The 12972-nt window shown below is 43.1% G+C and overlaps 1 protein-coding gene across 4 annotated transcripts in view; it reads left to right on the forward strand.

Moving 5' to 3' along the window:
- The window catches only part of SIRPB1 (signal regulatory protein beta 1), a 42151-nt gene that overhangs the window by 14644 nt on the left and 14535 nt on the right, over nucleotides 1-12972 (forward strand). For 3 of the 4 annotated variants that reach the window (XM_022592822.2, XM_022592820.2, XM_022592821.2), the window contains one exon: nucleotides 8272-8625. In XM_022592822.2, the coding sequence (XP_022448530.2) occupies nucleotides 8272-8625 (354 nt within the window). The remainder of the gene's footprint in view (nucleotides 1-8271; nucleotides 8626-12972) is intronic. The other variant, XM_089896643.1, reaches the window with a different exon arrangement.

Raw genomic sequence — 12972 nt, forward strand, 5'->3', positions numbered from 1 at the left:
TGAAGCTTTCCCCCTCCGCCACCTGCAATCTCCGCCCGCAAAGGGGCTTCCTAGTGTGTGGAAACCTTTCCTCCTTCACAGCTCCCTCCCATTGGTGCAGGTCCCGTCCCTATCCTTTTGTCTTTGTTTATTCTTTTTTCTTTTTCCCTACCCAGGTACGTGGGGGGTTTCTTGCCTTTTGGGAGGTCTGAGGTCTTCTGCCAGCGTTCAGTAGGTGCTCTGTAGGTGTTGTTCCACCTGTAGATGTATTTCTGGTGTATCTGTGGGGAGGAAGGTGATCTCCGCGTCTACTCTTCCACCATCTTCCAGGAAGTCTTAGAGTTTTCTTATGGCAACTGGTTTCTGTAACTGTCAGGACAGATGTGTGTGGTAGACAGAAGATACCCCCTCAATATAGGAGGAGCAATCAAGATGGTGGACTAGGAAGATGTGAAGCTCAACTTCTCCCACAAATACATCAAAAATATATCTACATGTGGAATAATTCTCACAGGATATCTAATGAACACTGGCAGAAGAAGTTGACTTCTGAAAGGGCAAGAAATTCTCCATGTAACCAGGTGGGACAAAAGAAAAAATAATGAAAATGAGACAGGAATCTGGATGTGACCTGTACCCCTTGGAGGGAGCTGTGAAAGAGGAAAGGTTCTACACCCTGGTAAGTCCCCTCACCAGTGGGGAGATCAGCTAGGACAAGTGGGGAGCTTCAGAGCCTCAGAAGAGAATGTAACAACTGGTTTGCAGCAGCTAGAATGGAGAGAGACCAGCACAGATGGTCAGTGCCACAGCCCTGCACTCCCCATCCTGAGATGTTCTTCTGCCCATGCAGTGGGTGGCTGGGTGCTGAAGCTTGGGATTCAGAGATCAGACCCTGGGAAAGGATTGGGGTGGTCTGTGTGGAAACAGCGTGAAGGGCCTGGATCCTGGTGCAACCCCACCTGAGGGTGTATGCAGAGGAAGCATGGGCCACCTTAGAGGCCAGGCACCATTGTTTGGGGGATGTGTGAGGGGAGGAGCAGGACATGCCATTGCAGCCTTTTTCCTCAGGCATGCTTTCAGGTGGCAGGACACTGCCTACACAAGCTCCAGGAGTTATTGTCAGTCACCACCACCAACCCTTTGCTTCAAGAGCAGTCACAAGGAGCAGTTACAATATGCCACTGCTGCCCCCTGGGGCTACAGGAGTGGTTGAGACCTGCCTCCACTCCCATCACAGGCTCCAAGGCACGTGTGAGCCAACACTGCTGCCAAGAACCCCAGGACCGGGCACCAACCACTGCATCTGCATACCCCCTACCAAGGGGATAACGGCCAACACACAATGCGGAAAGTGTTGGCAGGCATCCATACTAAAAACAGCCCTCACATCAAAAATGTTAAACCCACACAAGCTACACAGGGACACTCCCACATATAAATAGTCTTCCAAGACCACAGTAGATAATTTTTTCTCCTAAACTCACAGAATAAGAAAAATATAAGTAAAATGAAGATGCAGAGGAGCCAATCCCAGTTAAAAGACCAAGAGAATTCCCCTTAAAGAATAAACAATGAAACAGAGCTCTTTAGTCTAATAGACACAGATTTCAAAAAGGAGATAATGAAAATACTGAAGGAATTAAGAAAGGGTATCAACAGAAATGCAGAACACTGTAAAAAGGAACTAGAAACTATGAAGAGGAACCAAGAAAAAATAGAAAACTCATTTGCTGAGATGAAAAGTGAACTAAAGGCAATGAATAGCAGAATGAAGAATGCAGAAGAACAAATAAGTGATCTGGAAGATAGAATAATGGAAATCACCCAATCAGGACAGCAGACAAAAAACCAAATGAAAAAAAAAAAATGAAAGCGATATAAGAGACCTATGGGATAATATAAAGCTTGCCACTCTACACATAATAGGGATTCCAGAAAGGAAAGAAAGAGAAAAGGGGATCAAAAATGTATTTGAAGAAATTATGGCTGAAGACTTCCCACACCTAACGAAGGAAACAGATATCCTGGTACAGGAAGCACAGAGGGTCCCAAACAAGGTAAGCCCAAAGAGACCTACACTAAGATGTATTCTAATAAAAAATGGCAAAAGTTGATAAGGAGGGGATTCTAAAGGCAGCAAGAGAAAAACAAAGAGTTAATTACAAGGGAACCCCTATAAGGCTATCAGCAGATTTCTCTACAGACACTTTGCAAGCCAGAAGGAAGTGGCAAGATATATTCAAAGCCCTGAAAAGGAAGAATCTGCAACCTAGAATACTCTACCCAGCAAGATTGTCATTTAGAAGAGGAGAGATAAAGAATTTCTCAGACAAGCAAAGTTAAAAGAAAATAACAACACTAAACCTATTCTAAAGGAAATATTGAAAGGTCTTCTCTAGAAAAGAACTAAGAATATATAGGAAAGACAAAATCACAGTTAGAAAGCAAATCACTTAAATAAGCTAGTATGCAAATTTAAAAAATCAAAAAAAATATTTGAAAGTGATGATAACCACAATGAACAGCAAAAGGATGAACATAAAGATGTAAAAGAGGACATCAGAATCATACTGATAAAATGTGGGGGAGGAGAGTAAGAAAATGTACATTTGTTTTCATTTCATAGAATGTGTTTGAGCCTCTATGACTACCAGTCTAAGGCAAGTAGATATAGATGGGGTTAATATACTTGAAAAACGGGTAACCACAAATCAAAAACATACAATAGACTCACAAAAACCAGAAAGAAGAGAAATAAGTATAATACAAAAGAAAATCATCAAACCACAAAAAGAAAATGAAAGGGACAAAGAAGAAATACAAAACCAATGGAAAAACAGGCTCAAAATGGCTATAAATACATAGCTATCAATAATGACGTTGGGGCTTCCCTGGTGGCACAGTGGTTGAGAGTCCGCCTGCCAAGGCAGGGGACACAGGTTCGTGCCCTGATCCGGGAAGATCCCACATGCTGCGGAACAGCTGGGCCCATAAGCCATGGCCGCTGAGCCTGCGCATCCGGAGCCAGTGCTCTGCAACGGGAGAGGCCACAACAGTGAGAGGCCCACATACCGCAAAAAAAAAAAAAAAATTACGTTAAATATCAATGGAATGAAAGCTCCAATCAAAAGGTACAGAGTGGCAGATTGGATAAAAAAACAAGAGCTTACAATATGCTGCCTACAGGAGACCCAGTTTAGGGCAAAAGACACACATAGATTGAAAGTAAGGGGATGGAAAAAGATATTTCATGCAAAAAGAAATGGGAAGAAAGTGGGGGTCACAATACTCATATCAAACAAAATAGACTTTAAAACAAAGGCCCTAAAGATAAAGAAGGACACTATATAATGATAAAAGTCTCAACATAAGAAGAGGATTTTACACTAGTCAACATATATGCACATAATATAGGAGCAGCCAAGTACATAAAACAAATACTAACAGAAATAAAGGGAGAAATTGACAGGAATACAATAATTAGATTTTAACACCCCACTCACATCAATGGACAGATATTCTAAACAGAATGTCCTAAATGATACAATAGAACAGTTAGACTTCATTGATATTTTCAAGACTTTACATTAAAAAAAAAACAGACTACACATTCTTTTCAAGTGCACATGAAACATTCTTTAGGAATGATCACATATTGGGACACAAAACAGACCTCAATGAATTTAAGAGTATAGAAATTATCTCAAACATCTTTTCTGTACACAACAGCATTCAACGAAAATCAACCGCAGAAAAAGAAGTGAGGAAAAAGATTACATGGAGACCCAATAACATGCTACTAAAAAACCAAGTGGTCAAGGATGAAATCAAAGAGGAAATTTAAAAAATACCTTGAGGCAAATGACAATGAAAACACAACAATACAAAATCTATGGGATGCAACAAATGCAGTCCTTAGAGGGAAGTTCATAGCAATACAGTTCATAGCCTTCACCAAAAAAACAAGAAAATTCTCAAATAAACAACATAGCCTACCACTTAGAAGAATTAGAAAAAAAGAACAAACAAAATGTAAAGCCAGCAGAAGGGAGGAAATAATAAATATCAGAGAGGAAATAAAATAAAGATTAAAAAAAGTAGAAAAAAATCAATAAAACCAAGAATTGGTTCTTTGAAAGGGTAACAAGATTGACAAACCTTTGGCCAGGCTCACCAAGAAGAAAAGAGAGAGATCCTGGGTAAACAAAATAAGAAATGAAAAAGGAGACATTACATCTGATATTGCAGAAATACAAAAAAAACATAAGGGAATACTATGAACAATTATATGCCAACAAATTCGACAACATAGAAGACATGGACAAGTTTCTAGAAACATACAGCCCACCAATAATGAATCAAGAAGAAATAGATAATTTGAACAGACTGATCATGAGAGGTGAAGTGGAATCTGTAATTAAAAACTTCCTACAAACAAAAGTCCAGGACCAGATGGCTTCACAGGTGAACTCTACCAAACATACATAGAAGAACTTATACTGATCCTTCTCAAAGTCTTCCAAAAAGTTGAAGAGGAGGGAACACTCCCAAAGACATTCTATGAAGCCACCATTACCCTGATATCACAACCACACAAAGACGCCACCAAAAAAGAAAATTACAAGCCAATATCTTTGATGAATATAGAAGCAAAAATTCTCAACAAAACATTAGCAAACCAAATCCAACAACACATAAACAAGATCATACACCACGGACAAGTTGGATTCATCTCAAGTTCACAAGGATGTTTTGGCATACAGAAATAAATCAATATGATACACCCCAGAAACAATAGCACATGATCATCTCAATAGATGCAGAAAAAACGTTTCACAAAATTCAACATCAATTCATGATAAAAACTCTTGCTAAAGCGGGTATACAGGGAACAAAACTATTTATGACAAACGCACAGCTAAAATAATACTCAATGGTGAAAATATGAAAGACTTTCCACTAAAATCTGGAAAAAGACAAGGATGCCCACTCTCACCTCTTCTATTCAACATAGTATTGGAAGTCCCAGCTACAGAAATCAGACAAGAAAAAGAAATAAAAGGTATCTAAATTGGAAAGAAAGAGGTAAAACTGTCATTATATGAAGGTGGCATGATACTGTATATAGAAAATCCTAGACTCCACACAAAAACTATTAGAAATGATCAACAAATGCCACAAGGTAGCAGGATACAAGATTAATATAGAGAAATTGGTTGCATTTCTTTACACTCACAATGTAATATCAGAAAGGGAATGTAAAAAAAAACAATACCTTTAAAACTCACACCCCCCAAAATAAAATACTTAGGAATAATCCTGACTAAGGAGGTGAAAGACTTATACACTGAGAACTATAAAACATTAATAAAGGAAACTGAAGATTATTCAAAGAAAAGGAAAGATATCCCATGCTTTTGGATTGGAAGAATTAATATTGTTAAAATGGTCATACTGCCCAAAGCAATGTACAGATTTAATTCAATCCCTATCAAATTACCCATGACATTTTCCCCAGAACTAGAACAAATACTCCTAAAATTTATATGGAACCACAAAAGACTCAGAATTGCCAAAGCAATCCTGAATAAAAAGAACAAAGCAGGAAGCGTAACCCTCCCAAACTTCAGACAATACTACAAAGCTACAGTACTCAAAATACCATGGTATTGGCACAAAAACAGACAAATGGATCAATGGAACAGAATAGAGAGCGCATAAATAAACCCACACACTTACAGTCAATTAATCTTTGACAAAAGAAGCAAGAATATATAATGGGAAAAAGACAGTCTCTTCAGCAAGCGGTGCTGGGAAATTTGGACAGCTGCATGTAAATCGATGAAATTAGAACATACCCTTTCACAATACAAAAAAATAAACTCAAAATGACTTAAAGACTTAAACATAAGTCATGACACCATAAAACTCCTAGAAGAGATCATAGGCAAAACATTTTTTGACATAAATTGTACCAAAGTTTTCTTAGGTCAGTCTCCCAAGGCAATAGAAATAAAAACAAACAATGGGACTTAATCAAACTTACAAGATTTTGCATAGCAAAAGAAACCATAAACAAAACAAAAAAAAACTACCTACTGATTGGGGGAAAATATTCCCAAAGATTTCGCCAACAAGGGCTTGCTTTCCAAAATATACAAACAGCTCATACAACTCAACAACATTTCTCCAAAGAATAAATACAAATGGCCAATAGGCACATGAAAAGATGCTTACTAATTATTAGAGAAATGCAAATCAAAACTAAAATTAGGTACCACCTCACATCAGTCAGAATGGTCACCCTTAAAGCTCTACAAATAACAAATGCTGGAGAGGATGTGGAGAAAAGAGAACTCTCCTATACTGTTGGCAGGAATGTAAGTTGGTACAGCCACTATGGAAAACAATATGGAGGTTCCTCAGAAAAATAAAAATAGAATTACCATATGATCCAGTGATCCCACTCATGGGCATATATCCAGACAAAACTCTTATCCAAAAAGATACATGCACCCCTATGTTCATAGCAGCACTATTCACAATAACTAAGACATGGGAACAACCTAAAAGTCCATCGACAGATGAATGGATAAAGAAGATGTGGTAAATATATACAATGGGATACTATTCAGCCATAAAAAAGAATGAAATAATGTCATTTGCAGCAACATGGACACAACTAGATATTATCATACTAAGTGAAGTAAGTCAGAAAGAGAAAAGAGAAACACCATATGATATTTATATGTGGAATCTAAAAGATGACACAGGGAATTCTCTGGTGGTCCAGTGGTTAGGACTCCACACTTCCACTTCAGGGGACCTGGGTTCGATCCCTGTTCGGGGAACCAGGATCCCGCAAGCTATGCCACATGGACACCCCCCCCCCCAAAAAAAAGATGAGACAAATGAACCTATCTACAAAACAGAAACAGACTCACGGACATAGAGAACAAACTTGTGGTTGCCAAGGAGGAGAGGGTAGGGGTAATGTAATCTATTATATATGGAATGGATAAACAACAAGGTCCTACTATATCGCACAGAGAACTATATTCAGTATGCTATGATAAGCCATAATGGAAAAGAATATATTAAAAAAAGAATGTATATATATATATATATATATACAAGAGTATATATATGTATAAATGAGTCAATTTTTGTACAGCAGAAATTACCAAAACACTGTAAATCAACAATACTTCAGTATAAAAAAGTTATAAATCAAGTAAAAAGAAAAAAGGAAGTAGCCCCCCCAAGAGATCTATGTCGTATACTCACCTGTGAATATTTTACTTTACTTGGAAAAAGAGATTTTGTAAAAGTGATTAAGTTAAGACCCTTGCTATGGGGAGAATATCCTAGATTATCATTGTGGGCCCAATATAATCTTATAAGAATGAGGCAGGAAAGCCAAAGTTAGAGAAGTACAAGTGACAATGGAAGCAACATTAGAGTCATAAGAAGATGGAAACCATGAGAAAAGGAGTGTAGGCAGTCTCAAAAATTTGGAGAGACAATGATCAGAGCATCCAGAAGAAATGTAGCCCAACCAACTCCTTGATTTTAGTCCAGTAATACCACTTCTGGTCCTTTGACATCCAGAATTATAATAAAACTGTCACTTCAAGGCACTAAATTTTTGATAATTTATTACAGCAGCCTTAGGTAACTAATAAAACATGACTATGTCATTGGGAAAAAATGCTAGGGACTTGAAACAATATTTTGCTTTCTTCTTAAACTAAATGTTCATTGTGTTGGGAGCTCTGCACATCACTGCCAGTCAAGTATCCAGGTTGTTGGAACCAACCTCATCATGAGAATGTGGATCTCTGGGGAAGATGTAAGTTTGTCCATAAAGCCTCTTGCAGTTAAATGAATAACCTACGAAATATATCCATCACTTCTCCTCACAACTCAGTGGTCTAAAGAAGCCATGTGGTCTCACCTAATGCAAAGGCCAGAAGTGCAGCACTCCAGGAGGCCACAAAGTGAACAGCCAGGAACATCTGGTGAAGTATGACACGTCCAAAGAGGGCTCAAGTACTCAAACTCCTTCTCTGCCACATCATTTAACCTCTCTGTGCCTCAATTCCTCTCTTGTATTAGGGTCTCACGTTATAGGTTCATTGTAAAGGTTGCATGCAATATACACGCAATGGGCTGAGTTCAGGTGTGGCTCATGGTGCACTAAGTTAATGAAAACTGTTGTTGATAAATAACTGAGAAAACCTACTGGATCACCTAAGGGTGAATAAGTAACTGGATTGTGTTTCCCTCCAGGAGTGGCAGGTGAGGACGAGCTGCAGGTGATTCAGCCTGACAGGTCAGTTTCAGTTGCAGCAGGAGAGACGGCCACTCTGCGCTGCGACGTGACCTCCCTGCTCCCCGTGGGGCGCACTAACTGGTTCAGGGGCACAGGGCCAGGCCGGGAGTTAATCTACAGTCTCAGAGGAGGCCCCTTCCCTCGAGTAACAACTGTTGCAGATACTACAAGGAGAAACAACATGGACTTTTCCATCCGCATCAGTAACATCACGCCAGCAGACACCGGTATGTACTACTGTGTGAAGTTCAAGAAAGCAAGCCCTGACGTGGAGGTTAAGTCTGGACCAGGCACTCATCTCACTGTGAGTGGTGAGTATGGCCTGGGTCTCTTTTGTCCCCCTGGTCTGTGACAACAAGTCAACAAGAATGCCCTCCACCCTTTGAGAAAAAAGAAAAAAACAAGGATCAAGTGCAGCAGTGGGTGTTTATATCACGATCTGATTTCACTCCCTTCTGGGTGTGAAGGGAGACTGAGATCAGGGAGACTGAGGCCTGCAGAGGTCGTGCTACTTGCCAAAGGCCCCACAACTGGTAAAGCTGGGAAAAGTCTGGAACCCCAGTGTGCCTGGCTCCACAGCCCTTGCCTTTTCCATCCCGTCTAGCCCTTTGGTTCCAGGGATGAGGGAACTGGAGGTCTGAGCGACTTGCCCCATCACAGCCCAGGTATCACCTCCTGCCTCCAGAGAGTGCTCCCCTCAATGTGGCTGAGTCTTCTCTTTATTCAGCACCTATTGAGCACCTACTGTGTACCAGGCCCTGCTCCAGATGTTGTGGAAGCAGCAGTGAACAAAGCAGACAAGGCTCTTCTCCCGTGGAACATATGTTCTCTCCCCTTCCAAAGAGAAGTCTATCCAGGGCAGGGTTTCTTTATTTCCTCTTCAGAAATATCACACTGAGAAGAAATTCCTAGAGGCATAGGTTCAGTGTTTACTCTGATGGCCCAGGCTAGAGGAGATGCCCAGAGGTTGGGTGTTTCCTGGGGGTCTGTTGGGAAAACCCTCCTGTGATTCAGGGACTGACTCACAGAGTCACTGAAGGCTCCCAGCAGAGCTGGGTCATCTCAGAATGTCCCTCCCCAGGGAAGAGGTTCCCCATGTGGCTGACTTAGGGGCTGCCCCATTGAAGCAGCAAAGGCACTCATTAAGAGTTTTCTGACAAAGACCCTGGATCCTCTTCCTAACTCCTGAATCCTGGACTGTGACACAGGAGAGACCTTTTGACACTGTCTGCCCAATGCTCCATGTACAGATGGTGGCCAGAGGCCAAGAGGTGACTGGAACCCAGACCACAGTCCCATGGTCAGTGAGTGAGGGGATCCTTCCAGAACCCAATCTGATTCCAGGCCAGGCTCTTTCCTGTACCAGCATTGGAACTGGTTTCATGGAAGAGCCTGGTACATGGAAGTTAAAGAATAAAAGTTCCTTGAATTAACCATTGAATATGATGTTTTCATTGCTTTCCCATAGGGTCAGAAGGCTCCTCGCATTCAGGCCCTAAGTCCTGAGGTGACTGGAAACTTCTCCGTACTTTCAGTCACGTGATCCCAAATCCCTCATTCCATATCTGCACCTAGAGCTGGGCATTGTTTCAATAGCTACTTAACATTCAGGGTATGGAGACAATCGTTTTCATTTTACAGTCTCCTGTTGACGGATACTAAGGTGTTCCTAACCTCGGGCTATCGAAACAGCACTGCAGTGGATAACCTTTCCATGTGTCACTCTCCTCAAAGGGGAAACACCCACTGGAAGTAGCATTGCTAGATCAGAGAGTATGTGTATTTTAATTTGTGTGATTATATTGCCAACTTTCCCTCCTAGTCATGGTAGCAAAGGAATCTTCCCAGAGCTCCAGGCATTAGCAGGCAAGGTGGCTTTATCCTGATTTTGCCGATATTACTAAACTTCCCAGATTGTCGGTTCCTTGCTCAGCCAATCACAGCTAATAAGTGGCTCCACCACCACTCAGATCTGCTGCCTCCCAGGAGGCTGCTCGTCCTCTTCCCCAGGCCGCCTGCCCAGAGGATTCCCTGGATGAGAAGGGAAGGAGGGGGAGGGGAGCAGCAGCCTGTCAGATTCTGAATCTTCCTCATGGCATTTACTCCTTATAATCAGTGCTCTGAGGGTAGGGCTGTCTGTTGTCCCTTTTACATATGAGGACACTGGGGCTCAGAGAGAGGACATGATGTGTGAGCAGGTAGGGGAGCCAAGATTGAGCCCAAGTACCTAGACTCACGGCCCTGCTCTCTGCACACCCCACTGTGCTTGTCAAGTGTGGAGAAAACTCCAGGCCTGTCCTCTTAAAACCTTGTATTGTTCTGTTCTTTAGCAATAAGCATTTTAAAAGTCCTGTATGGGAGGCAAGTGTAGCTTTACCACAGGTCAGACAGATACTACAGTGTCTCACGATGCGCTGAGTGTTCCTAAAATGCAGGGCTCAGCACACTTAAAAGCACCAGGAGTTTTTCTCTCCGTTGTTGCGATCTTGCTTCTTCACTAGGCCTCATGGGGGAGCAGCTCCGGGAAGTGTAGCGTGGACAGCCCAGAGAGGGGCCAGTGCAGTCCCAGCAGCACCATGCACGCCCATTCCTGGCTCTGCAGGCTGAGGATGAGGAGGGGGAGGTGCTCCCTAGAGGGCGCTGGGGGCCCCGCGTGAGCGAGAGTTCATATTGTAGACTCAGGTGTCAGGGGCCCATGTCTTCCCTTGTTGCTACAGGGTCCCAGGCCTGGGCACTCAGAAGCCACTCCTCCCTGTAGTTGCTTGAAGTCAAGAATCTCAGAGGGAAAAGGGGAGGGTGGTGGTCAGTGTGGGGGCTTGTGAAGGTGGGGTGCTTGCTCTGCTGATGTCCATGAAAGCTTGGAGGTGACAGGAAACACTTCTGGGACACAGTGGGTGGGGAGGGTGAGGAGACAATCCCTTCATTTCTCTCAGCCTCAGTTTTCTCATCTGTCAAATGGTGATCATCATGGTCTCCTTTCAGGAGAGTTGGAAGGATTTGAGGTGCTCTGTCTAAATCACCAGCACAGAGTAGGGGCCCCCCAAATCGAGGTGTTATTTCCAGGCTGTGACCCAGTTCCCTGTGCTGGGTCCCATTTCCTCACCTGTAGAAAGAGGATGATCTCACAGCCTTTGCATTATGTCCTGAGGGTACAACGACCTGGTGACAAGACAGCCCCTCAGGGAACGATGGTGCTGGCCTCCCAGACTGTGTGATCTTAGCAAGTCTCAGTTCCCTCTAGTCCTCAGTTTCCCCATCTGTAAAATGGTGGTAATCACGCTGCCTTTCAGGGGTCTGTGATGACTCGAGAGCATCTGGGAAGCCCTGGATGGGGTGGACTGGGTATCACTGAGCTCAGTGCACAGCGGTTGAGAGCCTGGGCCGAGCCCCCCCTGTCTGGGCCTCCATCCCAGCTCTGCCCCGTCCCAGCTCTGGGAACTCTGACGAGTCCCTCCCCACACTGGGGCTTCGTATCCTCATCCGTCAGTGACAGCCCTGCCCTCACAGAGCATCTGCAGGAACTGAATGTGGGACACATGTCTAGAGCTTAGAGCAGATCCTGGCATATGGTACGTGTTCCAACAACGTGAGCTCTGATGTGCTGGAGCCAGAGGACCTCGGATGGGTCGCTTTCTCTACAGGACTAAGTACAACTGGGGTTGGGGTGGAGCTGGGTTCCTTTTGACCTTGGCTGCTTATTAGAATCACCTGAGAGATGGTAAAAGATCCCTAGACCCTGGTTCCACCCTAGCAATTCTGATTTAATTGGCCAGACGTGGGCCTGGGCAGCTGAGTCTGTTCACTCCTGCAGAGGATGCTGGTGCCCTGCTAGGGCAGAGGAGCCCTGAGTCACGCGTTCTCTGAGGTCAGAGGGAAAGCTGCGGTTTTTCCAGGACAGAGGCGGGTCACCCGTGGTGCCTGGGTTGTACGAACAGCTCTCCTGGGTGTGAGTGCTTCAGAATAGCCCGTGACGGTGACAGCTTTTAGGACGCCCAAGAAAGTCATTCGGAGTCGATTGGCAGGCACACACCCCACCTCCAACAGAGCTCACCTGGGCTGAGAGGTGCGTCCTCCCAACTCAGACCACCCTGTTCAGACCTGAGCTTCATCACTGGGGAAACCTTCCCATCTTTACACACGTGTGTGTGTAAACAGGCTCTGGAATGCCTGCAAATGCTCCCTGCTCAGCCTGGAGACCTCCTGCCTCAACACGCCATAGTGACACTGCCAAAATCTGTTCTTCCTCCTTTCAAAATGCTTACAGCTTCTGTAAAGAGCTGATCTGCAGGAAAATGCCTGTGATCTCTTGTGTGTTTTGAAAACCAATTCCCCAAACTTGTTTCTTGAGGGAATTATTTTTAAAAATGGGAACAGATTTATAATTTGGTGTTTCTACTAGTTTTTTCCTGTGGATTTTTGTCTGACAGCAGCTGCATGGAGCACGATTTGAGACTCTTCTTGGTGTTTCTGTTGTGCTTTTGTTTTGCCTTCTTACTGCCTAAAAAATAAATGCGTAGTTTTAGAACTAGAATGGCCAGATCTTATGATAACAATCATGGGTGTTATTCATTTTTTACAAATTATGGGTGTTATTGATTAATCACCTACTATATGTCAGGCTCCGTGTTTTACATATATCCTCGCTCATCTTACCAGGT

This window comes from Delphinapterus leucas, chromosome 15 (assembly GCF_059928025.1).
Source record: "Delphinapterus leucas isolate spDelLeu-1000000601 "Yukka" chromosome 15, BTC_Dleu_Yukka2, whole genome shotgun sequence".
Classification (NCBI taxonomy): Eukaryota; Metazoa; Chordata; class Mammalia; order Artiodactyla; family Monodontidae; genus Delphinapterus; species Delphinapterus leucas.